At 33.6% G+C, this 22,496-nt stretch overlaps 5 protein-coding genes across 5 annotated transcripts; all 5 read left to right on the top strand.

Moving 5' to 3' along the window:
* The first annotated feature begins 83 nt into the window (after positions 1-83).
* On the top strand, positions 84-4,462 carry LOC108555678 (odorant receptor 4-like). The gene is made up of 6 exons (XM_017911457.1): positions 84-275; positions 1,140-1,392; positions 2,391-2,494; positions 2,708-3,040; positions 3,789-4,064; positions 4,370-4,462. The coding sequence occupies exons 1-6, from the start codon at positions 84-86 to the stop codon at positions 4,436-4,438; spliced, it is 1,227 nt and encodes a 408-aa protein (XP_017766946.1). The 3' UTR covers positions 4,439-4,462.
* Positions 4,463-6,557: 2,095 nt separating this feature from the next.
* On the top strand, positions 6,558-8,880 carry LOC108555658 (odorant receptor 13a-like). Its single transcript, XM_017911436.1, has 5 exons — positions 6,558-6,756; positions 7,061-7,164; positions 7,315-7,617; positions 8,307-8,579; positions 8,818-8,880. The coding sequence occupies exons 1-5, from the start codon at positions 6,591-6,593 to the stop codon at positions 8,878-8,880; spliced, it is 909 nt and encodes a 302-aa protein (XP_017766925.1). The 5' UTR covers positions 6,558-6,590.
* Positions 8,881-9,756: 876 nt separating this feature from the next.
* LOC108555657 (odorant receptor 30a-like) lies at positions 9,757-12,013 on the top strand. Its single transcript, XM_017911435.1, has 6 exons — positions 9,757-9,951; positions 10,098-10,350; positions 10,595-10,698; positions 10,876-11,193; positions 11,436-11,711; positions 11,945-12,013. Exons 1-6 carry the CDS (start codon positions 9,757-9,759, stop codon positions 12,011-12,013), a joined length of 1,215 nt encoding a protein of 404 aa, XP_017766924.1.
* Positions 12,014-14,469: 2,456 nt separating this feature from the next.
* On the top strand, positions 14,470-17,355 carry LOC108555656 (odorant receptor 30a-like). Its single transcript, XM_017911434.1, has 6 exons — positions 14,470-14,664; positions 14,811-15,063; positions 15,921-16,024; positions 16,178-16,495; positions 16,778-17,053; positions 17,287-17,355. The coding sequence occupies exons 1-6, from the start codon at positions 14,470-14,472 to the stop codon at positions 17,353-17,355; spliced, it is 1,215 nt and encodes a 404-aa protein (XP_017766923.1).
* A 1,210-nt stretch (positions 17,356-18,565) lies between these two features.
* Positions 18,566-21,957, top strand: LOC108555655 (odorant receptor 49b-like). The gene is made up of 6 exons (XM_017911432.1): positions 18,566-18,760; positions 19,257-19,509; positions 19,597-19,700; positions 19,920-20,255; positions 21,472-21,747; positions 21,889-21,957. Exons 1-6 carry the CDS (start codon positions 18,566-18,568, stop codon positions 21,955-21,957), a joined length of 1,233 nt encoding a protein of 410 aa, XP_017766921.1.
* The last annotated feature ends 539 nt before the right edge of the window (positions 21,958-22,496 follow it).

Genomic DNA, 22,496 nt, shown 5'->3' with positions numbered 1-22,496 from the left:
ACGTCTGTCATTACCATTCTGACACTCGGGGCACACGCGAAATATAATACTAGGCCAACAGTTGTAGACGTTCGGTGGTCAGCATGCAAGTACAACGCTGGGACATATCGATGAAGGTGACGGTCTTCTTCTTGAGGAACATTGGCATTTGGATCACTAACGATCCTACGGAGAAACGACGAATGAAGATATTACTTACGTACACTGTATGGAACAGCGTTTGGGGATTCATCACTGCTGTGAGAGATTTGTACTTTACCTCGATGTATAACGGAGTACGTACATCTAGATATTTCATATTTATATCGGACTGGATTCTGTAAATATCGAATTGTTTTATAAATAATTCCGATACTTTAAGGATTTGTTAATACAAATTTTGGAAATATTTTGTATTTTCTTCGAGTAATAAAAATCTCGAAGAACAAGAAATATTTAAAAGAGAAATTTGTAGAAGTATATTCTCAACAAATATTGGTGATTATTGGTCCTTTTGTTATTCGATATTACTGTAAAAAGAATTTCATCATGCTCTAGATTAGATACAAAATTTTGTGCTATGAAAGAATACGTCTCTTTGAAGTTGAGGAATCTATTGCTCATTTTATTAACAGTGATCATTTTGAGCCTAAGTGATGTGCTACTAGCAATATTAAGGTGTATTAAAATATAATAAGTACAATTCTCAATTATTTTTTAAAATTATTTATCGAAATAAAATGTACATTTAAAATACGTGTTATACGTGTCTTCTATTCGTGTATTTTAATATTTAATATTTAATATTAAAATACTGCTTGAAAATATTATTTAGTCATTTCAAATTTCCAGTTTATCAAGTACAAAATACTAATAAAGACACGTATAACACGTATTTTAAAGGTACATTTTATTTCGATAAATAATTTTAAAAAATAATTGAAAATTGTATTTACTATATTAATAATGTTTAAATAATAATAAAATTTGGAATATTTTTAATACTTCAAATAGTATTTTATCTAAGTAATTATTCATATTATTATGCCTAATACAAACAATACACTTGAACTTATGACACATTTAATAACATGTCATTAACTATATTAGTATTGAATTATTTACTATACTATTAATCATTTCATAATAACGCATTGCAGGACGTCCTCTATTCTCTCACCACAGCTTTAACAGTGCTAATGGGTTTAATCAAGATATGTGTCATATTGAAGCATAGAGGAGATTTTATAAGTCTAATTGTAGACATGCAACAAAAGTTTTGGAATGTTAAGTACGATTTCCAAGAGAAAATAATTTTAGAGAATTGCAATAAGATCTGTACCCTTTTCGTCTGCTCTGTTACCACGATTGGCATGTGTGCCATGCTATCTTATGTACTACCACCAATATTTCGTAAGTTTCGCTATATTATATGTCCACAATTTATTGTAACAATTGTTTCATCTGTAACATACGTAAGATAGAAGTGCAATAGTTTTGCAAAAATTACCAACGAATAGTTATCAAAATATTTTAGAGGCGACTTGGTGATAGTATATATATTTATTTAATAATAAATTAACGGTGATAGGCTATGCGAGTAACGATAAAGACACGAATTATTACAATTTATCACAACGTTCAACTTACACTTCTGCAGCAACTCTCCTATTACAACTCACAATTGTTAGCAACTCACAAATATTAGCAACAACAACAACTCTGGCAACTAACTTCGACAACTCTCAACTCGACAACTTTCCACTGACTTAGCAACTCTCTAATCGACAACTCTCAACTCGACAACCCCTGCTCTCGACAACAGTTCTCTTTCGATAACTCTCTCAACTAACTTCGACAACAATTCACTGACAACTCACTCATCGACAACTCTCAACTCGATAACTCCCTAATCGACAACTCTCTTTCGACCACTCTCCTAATCGACAACCCTCTTAACTCAGAACGTCCTTGTCCTTTTATATTCTTCTTCCCACCATGCACACCCTGCACTCGTTTTCCAATGCCTCCCCAACATGACCAAATATGGTCTTGCTAAGGGCCTGTCGTATCGCCCAGGGTTTTCCGAATGACCTGGTCTTCGAACCCTCGCTGACTTTCGTAAAGCAACATGTACATGCAGTGGAAAACTTGCGATACTACAATATTAATAAAAAAAATTCTATAGATCATCTATTAAAATATTATCTGTATTTGTATGCAATTGAGGATATCCTTATGTCCTTATAAAATGTAAGAAAATGTTTTCAAAAAATGTTTAATTCTAACAATTCTGACATTTCCATTTTACATCCTCATAGAAAAATATTTAAACGAATAGCACAATAGAAAATTACAAAATTTATAATAAATTTATAAAAGCTGATTCATAAATTAAACATTTGATGCAGTGAATCGTGAGAGAAATGAATCCGAAAGAGTACTTCCATTCACTGTGTGGTTGAATTTGCCGTTATCCATGTCACCTTACTACGAAATAATGTTTATTGTAGAGGTATTTCAAATTTTCATTGTTCTTCTAATAGTCACTTATCAAACAAGCTTCATTAACAGCACTCGTTAAATAATACTTTAGAACTGTAAAAATAATGAATAACTGTTAAAAGCAATATTGTAAAGCGATTATTTATAATTGTCACGTGAAATTGAAATCTTTAGCTAAAATTGGGCCGCTTTTCAATGCAGAAGTTACTTTTATTTCTTACAGGCAGGGAGTCTCTACTGCGTTGGTACCAGCTATTTTTGCTTCGACAATATTTTCTGCATCATGGCCATACATTTGGCTGGTCAGTTTCGCATACTCCGGTACAGACTCGCGACAATGTGCGACTTAGGCTGCCAGATAATCGAAAAAGATGCAGAATCGGTACTCGCGAAGCAAGTGCACGAGTTTTACGAGAAATTCAAGCTGTATGTTCGACAACATCAAGCACTGATCGACTTTTGCGACAAACTTGAAAACGTGTACACGATGATCATACTTGGACAGGTGTTGGTATTCAGTATATTAATTTGCCTGTTCGGTTATCAAGTGTTGGTGGTTAGTATTTGACATGCTGCAAACATCTTCGTTGCTTGAACACTGCCTGAAAGACGAACATTTTTTAAGTTACATTGAATCGTTGCTTCTGAAACATTTTGTCTGGTATCGTTGTTAAGAAGTGTTATTTAAATTAAATGTTACTTCGATGTTTATGATACATGATACATGGAAATTGTCTTTAATTCGTATTGTTACCATGTTTCACCTTGTATCTATTATAAAAATCAGAACGAGGTGAAATTTTAGGAATATTTTAAAGGAAAAATATGTAAAATCGTCGCAGTGATATTTAAATATATGCATATCTTGTAGGATCCTCTGTGGAAATTTACATTTAAATTCTAATTGCGCTGAATTAAAATATAAAAATATACTATAGACCATAATTCTCTATTCTCACGTCTCTATCCCGACAATTCTTTCCATATAAGCAATTGTGCACAGTGGAATATTTATTCGATTAACAAAATTAAATAATTCCTATATAATTTCTATAAGTTCCTGTATTATTCCTATATAATTCGTTAAATTGTAGAATAATAAACTTGATTGAGAAAATTTAGTAGGTTTTGGAAATTGAAATAATAACACAGCATTTCCAAGTTAATAAAAATAGAGGGATGAATATTTTAAATCCCAATATAATTTTAACTAAAATGATCTAAATATTCTTTTCAATTTTACCATTTTAATTTTAATATATTTTTGTAAAACACATTTTTCTTTAAAAATTGTTTTCTCTTAGGCAGAAGCACCAACCACGAGACGCGCCATTTTCGTCTTTCTTTTAATCGGCTCGATGTCTTTATTGTTTACGTTCACCTATAGCTGCAATGGTATAATAGAACACAGCGATAACATTGCTATAGGAGCATATTCGGCGTTGTGGACAGTCATGCCGATGAATACAACTGGGAAAAAGCTTCGGGACGATCTGATAATGGTGATCGTACGAGCTAGACGAGTTTGTTGTCTAACTGCGAACGGATTTTTCCCTGTGTCACTGGAAACTTACACCACGGTAAGTATAACAAGCAGAGTAAGTATCGTTACACATTATTTTGATTGTCTGATGATAATCATATTTCTTCAATTTTGCAATTAAATTACAATATTATTAGAATGAATTACAATAAACATTAACGAAGGATGACAAATCTCGAATTTCTTTAAGCTTATATTTACTATACTTCATGTGTTTTTAACTATCGAGAAACTATAAAATTTAATAGCAAATCAATGACAATAGCAATAAAAATATGTTTACGTTACGTTGCTGTAAATATTTTTTAATCGACAATTGAAATTTTCTATTACATTTTACAGATTTTGAGTACCGCCGTATCGTATTTCTCACTATTAATGAACAACATAGAAAACAAAGATGAAACATAATTTACAACATTTGCAAACATATTCAACCTGATCAACGAAGTATTTCAAAAAGTACTATTTCACTTTCATTTCACAAACATTGTACAATATCTATGAAGAAAATGTTTTTTCTTTACTGTTCAATGATATTAAACCACGATGAAGTGCATGAATGTTGCAATGAAGATAGTACTTTCTCTTCCTTCGTTCTATCTATATCAATTTCTTTTCAACTTCACGAGTTCCATAATATACAAAATTAAAGAATATAAGAAGATTCCAACCATTTTAAAATTCAGAATAATCAGTCTCCAAATTCCACCAAGAAACTACATGTTCACCCTCATATATACATATGCCTTTATATATATACTTTAATACCTTATTCTTTCTAATTTATTTGTTTATTTATCTATTTATTTTCTTCTTATACTTAACCCTTTGCACTCGACGATTTTTTGGCTAGAGAAGAGTAGAAATTCAAAGATTCTCTATTGAAAAACTGACGATACCTTTTTCAGTAGTAAATAAAGAATTGTATAATAATAGAATTGTGGAATTATTTGATTTCGATACGTGGCACACTGTTAAATTACACTAAACTTGATATATTAATTAATATCGATCTTCCAAATTTTATGAAATGGTGACTGAAGGGTTAATCTTCACCCGATATTTCACCCATCTGCAAAAGGACTTCTCTTGCTCAAAATTTCTGTTGCAACCCGTTCCTCAACTTTGACCTTGTATCGTTTCCTCAAAATTTGTCTTACAAGTGTTTTCTCGATGTCTCTCGTGCACCTTCTTCATCCCATTCCGTTTGAATCTCGGAAACAGGTCTGCCATAGCCCCATATTATCTAAATCCTCGAAGCACGTTTACAAATGAACAGTTGCACGAAGAGTGACGTAAAATGTCACATAGTAGACGCAACGTAATCAATATAGGTGACTAGGATTAGCAGAATGAATAAATTTCATCACAAACGGAACACGAAGGCTTTCGCGACCCAATCGACGGATTTCAACTGACTATTTTATGTGCTCGCCACGTCGCAAACATAATTGTCCGCAGAGAAATTGAAGGACAGAAATACAAAGGAAATAACAATGCGACACAGTGATGTGATACCTATGTAATTTTAAATATAGGTCTTTTAATCAATACATCCGAAGATCACCCGAACGATGACGCGAGCTACGATGTGAGAATAAAGATGTCCGCGGCACCAACGAAGTACCTTTCAATCAAGCTGACGAGTGTCTTCATGAAAATCATAGGCTTTTGGAACGTTAGTACGAGAAAAGAACGGTTAATATTGAGGACCAACTACTTATGCATGTGGAGTATTATTTGCATCTGTTTGACAAACCAATCCGTAGACTTTTATTACTGTCTACATAATCTTTCCGTACGTATAAATGAGTATACTCTTGCTTCTTACCAGTTGCTTCGAATTAAATAAAACGAATTTTCTGACTTCCATTCATTTTCGTGGTTCATGTTTAAATTTGACTAAGTTTCGTTGGAAAATGATCCTCGAAATCAGGATTAACTGTACTGCGACAGGGGCAATTGTAAATGTATGTACATTAGCTGCTTTATTAAATAAGAAGAAAACAGTGCTTTATTTTGTGAAGATATTAGAAATTGGAATTTTATAAAATCGTGTTGTTACGATGTGATATCGCAATTAGAAAACGTCGGATAAATGAAAAATATCTTCCTGAAATTCTAATGAATTTGCTACAATTTTTCAGACTTGTCTAATTAATACGAAATCGATTATTAAAGTGTTAATAGTGTCTTAGAAAACACGAGTATTGAAAAGTCTCTCGAATTTTCGTTAAATTTCTTAAAATTAATTCGGTATTTGTAATTAATATAAAATCGAGTATTAGGGTTCGTCGAATTAAATGTGCTATTCTGGGAAACTGAATATATTGAAAAATGAATAATTTTTTTGAAGAATGAAACATTTATTAAATTAATTTCGGAGTAACATTTCACTTTCTGATTATATTAACGCGCGAATATTTTCACTATCACGAATTCGAAATGTAATCATGTCGAAATAATTTCAAAGGAAGCAGTATTTACTATAGCAGCTGCTCTACCTCTGATCGTAATATCGATAAAAGCCATTACGTTCCTGATTCGAAGGAAGGAGGTAATGTGGTTGATCGAACAGAGCCAAAAACACTTTTGGTACAAGGAATATGACACATATGGGCGGAAGATTATGGATGACCTTGATAAAAGAATTACACATCTGATACTGTTTTACGTACTACTGATTTATGCCACAAGCTTTGTATACATGTTGTATGGTATCACTGGTAAGTTTCCAAACAATCACTAATGATATACTAGAACCTGTATAGAATATGTATATTTTATAGTCTGAAAGGAATATCACCATTGACAATAAAGGACGATATGGACCATGATATTTTCTTAAAGTCAAGAAGTTTCATTTTAACAAATTTAATAGTTCTAGTGTTAAAAGAATAGTCAAAGTTTATAGTAATACGTATAATTTATAGAACTAAATTTGAAAATTGTCGATAATCTGATTTGCTGAAAATTCAATTCGATCCTCCATTCCACAAGAAGTAAAAATAATAAAAAATTCTGTAACAGAGAGTGTCGGGAAGGCTGGAGAGGACAGAATTCATCCAATAAGATTCAGATTGCTTAAAAATCCCACGACAACGCCATATTATGAAGTAGTATTCGTATTAGAGGTACGTAAGTGAAGAAGAAAAAGATGTAAGATATAACGAAACAATCGTATTTAATACAAGTGCCATCTTCACGCTAACAAGTAGTCAATATTAGAAAACAAATAAAAGTAGAAAATTACATTATGTCAAAATGGCTGTTTCGTTTCGAAGACAGTATCAACGACGCATATGGGAATTTGCTTCTGCAGTTTCGATAATTTCTTGTATGTACTATCCATGAACATTGGCGGCCAGTTCAAAATCTTACGAAATAAAATGGAGACGATATTCATTCGCGATGATTCAAAGGGAAAATCAATTCAAACTTACCACGAGTTCAAGAAATGCATAGCTCATCATCATCTACTCATCTCGTTCGTGAACAAACTGGAATGTGTCTTCTGCTTTCCTTTAATATGCCAGTTGCTAATATCCAGCATAGTGTTGTGTGTCGCAGGATTTCAACTATCCACGGTGAGTTCGCAAGTTGCGCCATAGTCCTACAGCTTAGCTCAAACAAGACACTGGCTCCTCGCGTTTAATTTTCATTTTCATCAAACTTCCCATTTTTAATTTTCTTCTTTTGAAATACATTATGCAGAAGTTATTTCTTGCCACTTGAAAATTTGCTGTAATAATACAATAGATTAATTAACTTTGTGGACCAATACTTAGAAACCATTTAATGCATGTATAGAGACTAAGACAGTAATGTCATAAAGTTAAGAAAATAGCAGTGGAATTAATTATTTTGTATTTTAAAACGTGAATGCAAATATAAAAATCGAAAACAATAATTAACTTAGTACATAAGGTATCGAATTGACTGTGTTTAGTGATGTGCTCATTAGCAAATCATGAACGAAATGCTTTCTCACTCTTTTTCATGGATCTTCCTTTCTGTCAGTATAATAATTGAATACTATAATTTGCACTAAAGAAGTGATAAAGATGGCATTTTGTTTTTAATAGACAATTACAATTCCATTAAAATTCTCATTAATTGTATTAGTTAGATAAATAATCTAAATCTCAATTTGGATACAATCCACATACAAATTTTTCTGATCCAGTTATTTATGAAAATAACAAGATTTTTATGTGAAAAAAAATAACGAAATTTCTAAGAGAAAAATAAAAAAACTTACATTTTTATTTCGAAGCATAATGAAGTGTTAATGAAGAAAGTATTGTTCCTGGCTTATATCTTTGGTGGTTTCATACAAATATTCTTGATAACGATGAACTGCAACAATATAATGGATGAAAGCGGCGCCATAGGGAACGCGATATACAATTCCAATTGGGCAGAAACATCGTACGATGAATTCAATCAATTCAGGAAAGACATGGTTACCGTAATGCTACGATCAAAATGTCCTTGCAAAGTTACAGCTGCAAAATTTTTTCCAATTTCCCTTCAATCGTTCACGAATGTAAGTATCATTCAATCTGTTCAAATGAATGTAAAATCATTGACATATTTCATGTTGGATGCCATTTTTGCGAAGTTGCAAGTTCATCTATTCGAGTTGTCCCTGTAATATCTAAATCTAAGAGAGCTCAGATCAAATTTCTATTTTATGGAATAGAACATTACTGTTTAATATGGGTGATTTGAAATAAGAAATGAAGAATATATAACAAAAAATAAAAAATGCGTTTCATTTGCAGGTGTTAAGTACCACTGCATCTTATCTTACCCTACTACGTACAATGGCCAACGAAGAGCAATGATACATGGAGTTCAGTAATCATTTAACAATATTTAGTAATTGCAAATAATTGTAAGTGCATCTATAATCAATTGGTATGCTAGTGTAACGTGCAATCAATTATGTCAGATATAAACAAAGATACTTAAATAGCACAAATTGAATTATAAATTACAAACTCGTTTCTCAGAAATAAAGAAATATCGACAAAATATACAGAATTTTATAAACGATCCTCCATATTAATTTCTGTTCCAAGTTATGACTATGACATCGATGTTTAACTCATAGTATGCTCTGAAATTTACAAGTCACATATTCATGCACTTCTAACACAATTTGTAAGCTGCAAAACAGTCAGGATTCCTGTCACTGTTGACCATTAGGTATGTCATACAATAAGTCAATCCCAATTTCTAAAGATAACATTTTCACTGTAACTTTATCGCATTTAAGTACACTATCATTTTTATCTACGAATACTCATTACACAGCATGTGCATTGCCCAACTCTCCAATTTAAACTATGTCGCGCTTCCGTGTTCGGAGAGAACCACATGTTCTGACAACCATATGGTAAAATTTTTACTCCAGACGATGGAATAATCGATACGTGTCAAACTGCTGGATCTCCTATTACAGCACTGTGTGATAATTATGTCCCCTTTGAAGCATGCATAATACATCGATCGGTCATTCCATATTTGCCACCGCATGTACCATTCATGTTTCACAAGGAAAATTCAACCAGAGTAAAGACACTCGTCCATCGTTAGTTGATGTAGTGTTCTCACGGTTCAAAGTGATGTCACTCAGCTAACGCTCGCTAAAATCTTCCTGTTATGAGAAGGATTGACTGCCACGTGATTCAAGAACCGAAATCAAGGGAACAATTGACATGTATCCAAAGGAATACAACGATATCTCCCTTACATTGTCGCAGTTTGTGCTGAGACTCACAGGTGCCTGGATAACGGCTAACAACTCCGAGGAAAGACAACGCATACTCGTTGTGTCTTACACGGTCCTCATAAACATGTATGGATTATACCTGAATCTCGGTGATGCTTATTGCAGCCAGGGTGATTTCAACGTGAGTATGAAAATTAAGCACGCTGTCAGGAATAAAACACAAATTTTGATCATGATATTGGAACACACTGTTCACGAGCGCATGATTATCAAATATTAGATTTATGAAATATATATACTATTGAAGCTTGATAATTACTTTTTCAGCGTTGCATTTTCCTAATTTGCAATACACTATGTATCCTGTTGGGTTTATTCAAGATTCTAGTAGTAAACAATCGCAGAACAACATTCAAGTATCTAATATCATTTGCGCGGCAGAATTTTTGGCATTTCAAATATGATCGCGAAGAGAAAGTACTTTTCATGAAATGCCGACAGTTTTGCAAATTGTGGACTGTAATTGCGTGCTCTGTCACGCAAATGTCACTGACTTTTTATATAATTACACCACTTGTTGGTGAGTAAAAAAATTGAACACTGAAATAATTAATTCTACTGTGACTTTAAAGTCAAATAATTCTTAAATAATGAAACAAATTATGTCGTTAGTTCAACACGGTCAAAAAATCATTCGATTTCATTCTAATTCAGGAAAAGAGTTGGTATTAAATTGTAAATAGAAAATACTAAAATTGTATAAAAATAAATATCGTATGAAGTTCGAGAAAACCGTAGAAAAATCATGGTTCACTGTGTTTCAGCGAATATTAATAGGAACATGACTGACAGAGTACTTCCGTTTAAAATGTGGATCGATCTACCTGTAACCGAGACACCGTATTACGAAATAATATTCGTAACCCAGGTACAGCAAATTTCAATTTTCGTTTATGAACCTCAATGACGTTCATTTCCAATTATATTCGACGGCGACTTATCTGCAGCGATTAAAAAGCTAATTTTCGCGCCAGATGATATTACCGTATTACGTATCATAATGATTTTAATGCTACGATCTTATGGAAAATTACTATTTACACAGCTACTGGCAGTGCAACAAGCCGGTGCCGTCTATATGTGCAACGACACCTTTATGTGCGTTCTCAACATGCACGTGATCTGTCAATTTCGCATACTGCAGCACAGGCTGCTGAATATGTGGTCGATCATCAACAAGAAACAAATGAATTCGATCGATTACGCAGACAGCTACTATACAGCTTTGAAAAAATGCATCCAGCAGCATCAATCGTTGATCGAATTTTGCGACAACCTCGAGTACGTTTACACGTTGCCAATCTTCGGCCATGTTATAGTGGTTAGCCTGTTATTGTGCTTGGACATTTACGAGATAGTTTTGGTACATAGACGCTGAATTTCTACTTACATAAATGAAAATACGGTTCTCTGATATCAAGTTTGCATTTAAATATAAGTTTAATCTGTGGATATCAAATCTTTCGCATGACACTTCACTTATTCCTTTCTTTAAAAACATTTTAATCTCTGCAATGAAACGTGTACTCGTTTCAAAATTGTTCAATATTTAGATCAGAATATTACTTCGTCGGTAAGCATGCCAATAACGCGTTATATCTACAGGCAGACGTACCTATTTCGACGAGGCTCATTTTCGTTTTCCACATGATCGGTAGCTTAGTCCACATACTTTTCTTCACATACAGCTGTCACGGATTGATAGAGGAAAGTGAGAATATTAGCATGGCAACGTATTCAGGTTGGTGGATGGTTTTACCAATGACGGAAACTGGCAAGATGCTACGGAGGGATATAAAAATGATGATGATGAAGTCGATGCGACCATGCTACTTGTCCGCTGGAGGATTCTTTCCTGTGTCTTTGGAAACTTGTACCGCCGTATGCAACTTGTTTCGTAATTAATCTTATTCGTTCTGCGAATATCACTTCCTATCGCATTGAATGATACTATTTGAGTAATGAGTGATAGTAGTAAAAGTATTTAGGAACTTGCTCATCTTTTAATAAATGGATTTATTTCCGAATAAATAACTTAAGATGATAATAAGATACAATATTATACACATATCTCGTGAAGAAATTTAGAACAATAATAAAACTTCTTGTTACAGCTGATTAGTTCAACAGTATCGTATTTCACTCTCATAAAAGGATCATCCGGGAAAATAACGGAAGAATAATTTACTATTCCTACACGAATTTGGATAATGCAGGTATCTTAATGCTTGCACTTTGATATTTGTATTTTGATAACCAACTCAATCAACCCAATGCGTCCTTTATTCTTCTAAACATTAATTTCGTGTAACTTTAATTTCAAATTGATTTCAATTGTCAGTTATCAGAGATAATATAGTCAAAGTGTGATCACAGATACTTAGGAACGATTAATGCAAATTCTTGTTTAAGTCAATAACTCGATTTGAAATTAATCGCCAATGATTTTTACCTAACGCAATTATTCTCCTCTTAAACAATTATGACTCGAATAATTATTCAACGAAAATGATTAATCCTTGTCAAATGCTTTGAGGTAAGATATAAATACGTTTACTCCTTCTCATCTTCTAATGCAGTATATATTTTTCTGAAAGAATTGAGGTCAATTCCAGTAATATTCATAAACCACAACACCCTCACCGACAAAAGTTAGTATAAAAAATAGACATCATCTGTGAATTCTTGTCTATTCTACCTATTACGAGATTCATATATTAAATTTAATTACAGGATTTCGTGGCTTTCACGCTAGATAAAGGTGTTTCGATAATTCGGTCAAGTTTTCTGATTAAAAAAATCGTAGATTTCTAACTGGAGGCTGGTCAAAATGAACTGCATCGTAGAGACGCTGAGTTGGTTTACACAGCCAGTGTACGTTTCATCTTCGTGTGAATTGGTTACAGAGCCATCTTCTTCTCTTGAAGAAATTATATTAGAGATATGTAAATAAAGTAAAAGGTGTAAGATATAACGAAACAATCGTATTTAATACAAGTGCCATCTTCACGCTAACAAGTAGTCAATATTAGAAAACAAATAAAAGTAGAAAATTACATTATGTCAAAATGGCTGTTTCGTTTCGAAGACAGTATCAACGACGCATATGGGAATTTGCTTCTGCAGTTTCGATAATTTCTTGTATGTACTATCCATGAACATTGGCGGCCAGTTCAAAATCTTACGAAATAAAATGGAGACGATATTCATTCGCGATGATTCAAAGGGAAAATCAATTCAAACTTACCACGAGTTCAAGAAATGCATAGCTCATCATCATCTACTCATCTCGTTCGTGAACAAACTGGAATGTGTCTTCTGCTTTCCTTTAATATGCCAGTTGCTAATATCCAGCATAGTGTTGTGTGTCGCAGGATTTCAACTATCCACGGTGAGTTCGCAAGTTGCGCCATAGTCCTACAGCTTAGCTCAAACAAGACACTGGCTCCTCGCGTTTAATTTTCATTTTCATCAAATTTCCCATTTTTAATTTTCTTCTTTTGAAATACATTATGCAGAAGTTATTTCTTGCCACTTGAAAATTTGCTGTAATAATACAATAGATTAATTAACTTTGTGGACCAATACTTAGAAACCATTTAATGCATGTATAGAGACTAAGACAGTAATGTCATAAAGTTAAGAAAATAGCAGTGGAATTAATTATTTTGTATTTTAAAACGTGAATGCAAATATAAAAATCGAAAACAATAATTAACTTAGTACATAAGGTATCGAATTGACTGTGTTTAGTGATGTGCTCATTAGCAAATCATGAACGAAATGCTTTCCCACTCTTTTTCATGGATCTTCCTTTCTGTCAGTATAATAATTGAATACTATAATTTGCACTAAAGAAGTGATAAAGATGGCATTTTGTTTTTAATAGACAGTTACAATTCCATTAAAATTCTCATTAATTGTATTAGTTAGATAAATAACCTAAATCTCAATTTGGATACAATCCACATACAAATTTTTCTGATTCAATTGCTTATAGAAAGAATGGAATTTTAATTTTAAATATCCATGCACTTCCGACACAATTTTTATATTTAATGATAGTAAGCATGTTTACGGGTTGTAAGCTGAGAAACTGTCAAGATTCCTGTCACTGTTGACCATTAGGTATGTCATACAATAAGTCAATCCCAATTTCTAAAGATAACATTTTCACTGTAACTTTATCGCATTTAAGTACACTATCATTTTTATCTACGAATACTCATTACACAGCATGTGCATTGCCCAACTCTCCAATTTAAACTATGTCGCGCTTCCGTGTTCGGAGAGAACCACATGTTCTGACAACCATATGGTAAAATTTTTACTCCAGACGATGGAATAATCGATACGTGTCAAACTGCTGGATCTCCTATTACAGCACTGTGTGATAATTATGTCCCCTTTGAAGCATGTATAATACATCGATCGGGCATTCTATATTTGTCATTGCATGTACCATTCATGTTTCACAAGGAAAATTCATCTGGAGTAAAGGCACTCGTCCATCGTTAGATGATGTAGTGTATCCACAGATCAAAGTGATGTCACTCACCTAACGTCCATTCAGAACTTCCTGCCATTGAAGGGTTGACGGTCGCTTGATTTATGAATCGGGATTATGAAAATAATTGTCATGTATACAGAAGAATACAACGATATCTCCATTACCTTGTCGCAGTTTGTGCTGAGACTCACAGGTGTCTGGATAACGGCTAACAACTCCGAGGAAAGACAACGCATACTCGTTGCATCTTACACGGTCCTCATGAACATGTATGGATTATACCTGAATCTCGGTGATGCTTATTGCAGCCAGGGTGATTTCAGCGTGAGTATGAAAATTAAGCACGCTGTCAGGAATAAAACACAAATTTTGATCATGATATTGGAACATACTGTTCACGAGCGCATGATTATCAAATATTAGATTTATGAAATGTATATACTATTGAAGCTTGATAATTACTTTTTCAGCGTTGCATTTTCCTGATTTGTAATACACTATGTATCCTGCTGGGTTTATTCAAGCTTCTAGTAGTAAACATTCGCAGAACGGCATTCAAGGATCTAATATTATTCGCGCGGCAGAATTTTTGGCATTTCAAATATGATCGCGAAGAGAAAGTACTTTTCATGAAATGCCGGCAGTTTTGCAAACTGTGGGCTATAACTGCGTGTAGTTTCGCGCAGGTCTCGTTGGCTTTCTATATAATTACACCGCTCGCTGGTGAGTAACGTGAGCCGTTCACTGCACAAATTGATTGAATCCATAAAACAAAAAGTGGAGAAATGCAATAAAATAATGTATATTATTTTTTAAAATTCATTTTATAATTTAAATCGAAATAAATATCGTAGAATGCATAAATACAAATGCAACTTTCATCTAACGGTATATAAAATTTATAGGAAAATATAACCAAAGGATAATCGTTAATAATGTTACCATTTTTATGTTACTGGAAGAGTTAATCGATTTGGCAAGTGAAAAAAGTAATAAATTAAAATTTTACTAAATTTTACTTAAATTCTGATAAGGCGGCACTAGAAAATTCATTGTTATCATCCATGGCTTGCTAGTGCATTTGAGTTGAATTATTGCAATGATTTACATTAGAGTACAGAGTTAATCAAAGTAACATTTGATATAAATTATTTATTATTCAGTGACCAAAAAATTTTTGTCGTTTAATGTTGTTAATCTTAATAATCAGGAAAAGTTATTATGAATATAAAATGTTATGACTATACCAAATGCTTCGACACTTGAATTTAAGATTTTCCAAAAAGTGGAGTTCATTGATTTGTGCAGTGAACGGCTCACATGATTCAGTTAGAAAAATTCTGAAAGAATGAAATAAATTATATTATCGAATTTTTTTTCAACTATAATATTTGATTCAATGGCGGAGAAGATTTAGTTGTCCCGCATTAATAATATAGACACTTCGTATTATTCTATACACTACGAAATAACTATCTAAGTTCAACACGATTAAAACATCATTCGAATTCGCCCTTATTTATATAATAAAAAAATTGTATAAATTAACAATAGAATAATAATGGTACACTGTGTTTCAGCAAACATCGGAAGGAATAAGTCAGACAGAGTACTTCCGTTCAAAATATGGGTCGATCTGCCTGTAAGTGAGACACCGTATTACGAAATAATGTTTGTAGTCCAGGTATAGCAAATTTCTTTACGTCCATTTTCAATTATATTCGCTGGCGACTTGTCTCGAGCGATTAAAGCGTTAATCTTCGCACCAGACGTTAACGTACTGCGTACCATAATAATTTTACTTCAACGATCTTATGGAAAATTACTATTTACACAGCTACTGGCAGTGCAACAAGCCGGTGCCGTCTATATGTGCAACGACACCTTTATGTGTGTTCTCAACATGCACGTGATCTGCCAATTTCGCATACTGCAGCACAGGCTGTTGAATCTGTGGTCGATCATCGACGAGAAACAAATGAATTCGATCGATTACGCAGACAGCTACTATACAGCTTTGAAAAAATGCATCCAGCAGCATCAATCGTTGATCGAATTTTGCGACAACCTCGAACACGTTTATACGTTGCCAATCTTCGGCCATGTTGTAGTCTTTAGCCTGTTAATGTGCTTGGACATGTACGAGATAGTTTTGGTACATAGACGCTGAATTTCTTCTTACATAAATGAAAATACGATTCTCTGATATCTAGTTTGCATCTAGATATAAGTTTAATCTGATATATAATGCATATGTTACGGAATTTTTCTTAGATACCGTGGATGTCAGGTCTTTCGCATGACACTTCACTTATTCCTTTCTTTAAAAATATTTTAATCTCTGCAATGAAACGTGTACTCGTTTCAAAATTGTTCAATATTTAGATCAGAATATTACTTCGTCGGTAAGCATGCCAATAACGCGTTATATCTACAGGCAGACGTACCTATTTCGACGAGGCTCATTTTCGTTTTCCACATGATCGGTAGCTTAGTCCACATACTTTTCTTCACATACAGCTGTCACGGATTGATAGAGGAAAGTGAGAATATTAGCATGGCAACGTATTCAGGTTGGTGGATGGTTTTACCAATGACGGAAACTGGCAAGATGCTACGGAGGGATATAAAAATGATGATGATGAAGTCGATGCGACCATGCTACTTGTCCGCTGGAGGATTCTTTCCTGTGTCTTTGGAAACTTGTACCGCCGTATGCAACTTGTTTCGTAATTAATCTTATTCGTTCTGCGAATATCACTTCCTATCCCATTGAATGATGCTATTTGTGTGATGAGTGATAGTAGTAAAAGTATTTAGGAGCTTGCTCATCTTTTAATAAATGGTTTTATTTCCGAATAAATAACTTAAGATGATAATAAGATACAATATTATACACATATCTCGTGAAGAAATTTAGAACAATAATAAAACTTCTTGTTACAGCTGATTAGTTCAACAGTATCGTATTTCACTCTCATAAAAGGATCATCCGGGAAAATAACGGAAGAATAATTTACTATTCCTACACGAATTTGGATAATGCAGGCATCTTGATGTTTGCACTTTGATATTTGTATTTTGATAACCAACTCAATCAACCCAATGCATCCTTTATTCTTCTAAACATTAATTTCGTGTAACTTTAATTTCAAGTTGATTTCAATTGTCAGTTATCAGAGATAATATAGTCAAAGTGTGATCACAGAAACTTATGAACGATTAATGCAAACCCTTGTTTAAATCAATAGCTCACTTTAAAATTAATCACCCTGATTTTTCCCCATCCCAATTATTCTTCACTTAAATAATTTTCCCTTATAATTATGTTGCAAAAATAATTAGTCCCAGTCATATGGTCTGAGGTAGAATCTAAACATATTTATTTATCCTCGTCTTTTATTGCAATACATATTTCAGATAATGCAAGTGATATTCATAAACCATTGTACACTATATTCTGATAAATGTTAATATACAAAATAAATTAATTATTTACAAATTTTTATACATTCTTTCTATTTTCGTTTAAATGCAAAATATATATATATATATATATTACGATTAAAAATAGGATTAAAATAGGATACTTTACACATGAACAAACAACAACTTTCTTTTCAATATTTCGTTTAAAGCTTATTTTAACTTTTACAAATTATTACTTCGATTATTAATATCTCTCAGTGAGTACGTACCGTTAATAAGTATTATTTCATCTTAACATCACTACTTTGTAAATTTAATTTCCCACTAACCAATTTCCTTTCCTACAATTCGGAGAAGCATTAGAAACTTCCGGTGTAGTATAGTTTACGACACAATGAATTACAGTGATGTCACAAATTGAAAGAACGTTGGATACAAGCCTCTTGTGGTGAAGATAAAATTCACTACACTTGTCAATCGCCGGCAAGTAATGAAAGCAATTGTATCGCCGCGGTCATCTTACAACGACCGCCTATAGTATCACCTAAGGTATCCCGATGGACTACCTTCGATCATGAATAATGCACTTCCGTTTACACTGTGACACGGTGTTTCACAAGAGAAAGAAGAAACTTAAAAGGTAGGCATGCAATCGTGATTGACATCCGTGCAGACAGACAGGTGAAGGTGTCATTATGATTAATGACCACGTGTCTGACATCTCGTTAAAAATTTATCATAGGGTTCACAAGAAATCGCAGATCGACGCACTTTTCTCAGTTATTCGATACTCGTCATGCGTTCCACGCAGGATAAAGATATCTCGATAATTTTGACAAGTTTTCTAATGAAAATCGTAGGTCTCTGGCTGGCGGATAATCGAAATCAGCAGCGTTATAGAAACTTTGCCTTGATCTACACAGCCGGTACGCTTTGCATCACTGTGTGCATCGGTTGTAGAGATATTTATTACACTTGGGGGAATTTCGCTGTGAGTATTTGGAAATTCCATTTTTACTAATCCATACGAGAAGAAGATATCGTTTGAATCGTAGACAATAATAAAAATAATTATAGAATGACTAGGTCTTCGAATTGCAATTTTTCTATAATGAAAGAATGCCCGAGTGCAAATGGCTGAATATAAAAGTATGGGAATATTTTCTACTTACAAAATGACTTGGAAAACACTGTTGAAACTCGGAGTTCAATGTACAACACGGGTTCTAGCAACAAGGCTACGTTGGAAAAATACAAGTCGGCGGAGAGGAAAAAAACGAAACAGAAATTGAAACTGGAACTGACTGAACTCAGGAATGAGTCAATTGTTTTGGACTCTGAAATTGATCTGCGTTTATCAGCCAGGTCCTTCTAGTGACTAAGGGCCAATGAATCGTTAGTTATTCAACAACACCATGATGAAAATTTTATTTAGAGGAACGAATTATCTGCAATCTTACTTCTTACGTGTATTTTTATGATTTCAGGACTGCATTTTCATCTCATGCAACAATCTGTACGTGATGATCGTCGTTTTAAAAGTTAGTGTTTTATTCGCGCACAAAACCGAGTTCTTTAAGTTGATTACATTCACCCAGGAGAACTTCTGGCGTCCAAGCTACGACCCCCATGAGCAACTAATCCTATCAAATTGCAAGAGATTTTGCACCATCATCATAGTCTTTATCAACATCTGTGTTCAGGGTACTTGCGCTGGCTACATGGTCACTCCTATTATGGGTATGTCAATTTTTCAAAGAAATATCCTTGCTTCTTATATCTTCGAATAATTAGAATATATCAACAAAATACCTTTTCGTCTTTCAGTAAACAAGGAGAGGAACGAAACTGACAGGCAATTGCCTTTCAATCTATGGCTAGATTTCCCTGTATCATTGTCACCTTATTTTGAAATACTTTTTGCTCTAGAGGTATAGAGATCCATAATTTACATCTGTTTCTATGTTTTTCCGTACAATTCATATTCACGTCTGATTGCGAACCGAGTCATAAGGTCGTGTTTCTTTCAAATAATTTTTTTCCGTGACTATATACTTATGTATAGTCTCGAAACGCATGGCAAAATGACATTGATAAAAATTAATATCCAGTAATATGAAAATCGTTGAAAGTAACTTTCGTCTGTACAGATAATTTGCGTGTACCATATCGGTGTGTGTTACATTTGTTTCGACAACCTGTTGTGCATCTTGAATCTCCACGTGTCCAGTCAGTTTCGTATATTGCAATACAGACTAAGGTATTTGGATCGTGCGATCGAGGATCAAATAGGCGATGAAGAATCGGATACAAAATTATCGCGTTACGAGAACGAGTATAGTATGAAATTGAAAAGCTGCGTGAGACACCACCAAACGCTTATGGATTATTGCAAAAATCTGGAGGATATATTCACTATAATAATTCTTGGCCAAGTACTGTTTCTTGCCATAATAATATGTCTCGTGGGATTTCAACTGTTTGTGGTTGGTATGCGATATATTAACCCTTTGCACTCGAGAGGCATCCTTCAGTTGCCATTTGATAAAATTTCGAAGAACGATATTAATGTAGGAATGGTGAACGTGGCGTGATTGGTGCATGAGGTCACCGTTTGTGACGGTGCCTTTTGTTTAGGTATTGTAAAGCTCATGGGAACGCTTGGACCGTTCCCCGAAAATAGAAGATAATAATCTGTGGTCTTGAGTTTGGCTCGAGTGTTCAGTGAGTTATCTGGTGTGCGGAAAGATGAGTCGTATGACTGGGGTATCTATGGAAATATCGGTTGCAAGTGAAGAGTGGAAGTTTAGGAATGCGTCTGAGTGTTTAGGCGAGTGAAGATAGAGAGTAAGATTGAAATAAGGGTGCAAGGACGTGAAGCCAACAGTTCTTTGGGTGCTGTTCTTTGGGAAGTGTTCGTTGAGAGATAGTCAGTGTGAGGAGTCCTAGCGTCTAGAATACGTCTTAAATTAGTCCACAATAAATCATACTTTGTTCTTTGGGAAGAGTTCGTTGAGAGATAGTCAGTGTGAGGAGTCCTAGCGTCTAGAATACGTCTTAAATTAGTCCACAATAAATCATACTTTGTTCTTTGGGAAGAGTTCGTTGAGAGATAGTCAGTGTGAGGAGTCCTAGCGTCTAGAATACGTCTTAAATTAGTCCACAATAAATCATACTTTGTTCTTTGGGAAGAGTTCGTTGAGAGATAGTGTGAGAGGTCATAGCGTCTAGAATAAGTCTTAAATTAATAAGTCCAGAATAAATCATATTTTTATTACCTACCACCGTCGTTTTGCTGCCACCTAACAATTCCTACATTAATTAATATGTCAAATTTAAGATAACGTAGCGGTGTGCAAGGTATCGAAATCAAATAATCCAACGTATTAATTATTATATGATTTCTTACTTACTGCTGAGAAAAGTATGGTCAGCTTCATAGCAGAAAATCTTTGAACTCCTACTCTTCTTTCGTCCAAAAATCGTCGAGTGCAAAGAATTAATTAATATAATTTTATCTTGTAGTGACTTAGTAATTATCGTTAATAATTCCTAACATTGCTGTTGAGATATTTAATATCGACATTGAATAAGAGCAATGCGAAATTTTCCTTACGATTTTCTTGTTTAAATTTTTCTGTAAATTAAAGACAGGAATTATTTGTTTCTTTATAATTATTCTCTTCGTTTCCTACTGTGCAGATCAACGCACATCCCTCAAGGAAAGTCAGTCTGATATGCAACTTTGTTGCCACTTTATGTCAACTTGTAATGTTCACCTATAGCTGCGATGATCTGATGCGCCAGAGTGCCAGTATCAGTAGTATAATATTCTCAGGGCCATGGACAAACTTGCCGATGAATAAAATTGGCTCTCACATGCGGAGAAATTTAATATTTATCATCATGAGATCGAATAGATTTTGCTACTTAACAGCTGCTGGATTTTTCCCTGTTTCCCTCGAAACTTCCACTGCGGTAATTAATTACACGATGCATTTATCGACGACGATACGATGATACCTTCGTTGTGAAATCGAATACAGTTATTTACTCGATCATATATTTTCAAATTTTTCTCCGTACAATCGTTGAATATTAATGTTTGATTCGTTGCAGGTTCTCAAAACAGCAATGTCGTATTTTACTCTGCTAAAACAATCGTCTGTAAAAATAGAAAATGCATAACGGATTCCACATTTATACGTTGTACGTCGGTTGTTAATAATGGAAGTATAAATAATAGAATTCGTTAGGTTTGGAAGTGTCGAATGATGCTTCCTGGAATGAGATTCGCACAATGACAGTACTTGTATTAACGAAATTATTGACACGTGAGTTTATACCATAGAAGCAGCGTAGATGATATAACTATGGCAGGGATGTGATTACAAAAATGAGACTGATCCATATACGATAATACATACCATTGTATTTGTTATTTTCTGAACAAAATGTATATTTATTACATTTGTATATTACAAATATACATACAAATGTATATTTACATTAACGCGTTTCCTTTCGAATTTTACTCTACAATGTTCCATTTAATTTCGTTATTACAATTTTAAGTCAAATTATTTATGCACCTTTTATGTCACATTAATTTTTATAAAAGGTTTGCATGTTCCAACCTCGGTTTCAGTTGTATCGGTAAATAATAATGGAATAAACGATTTAATAGATAATAATCGTGATGTTCGTACCACGTTGTTATAAATAAA

Source organism: Eufriesea mexicana, unplaced genomic scaffold (assembly GCF_001483705.2).
Source record: "Eufriesea mexicana isolate 0111107269 unplaced genomic scaffold, ASM148370v2 scaffold221, whole genome shotgun sequence".
In the NCBI taxonomy this organism is placed as follows: Eukaryota; Metazoa; Arthropoda; class Insecta; order Hymenoptera; family Apidae; genus Eufriesea; species Eufriesea mexicana.
This window is presented reverse-complemented; position numbering and strand designations above follow the sequence as displayed.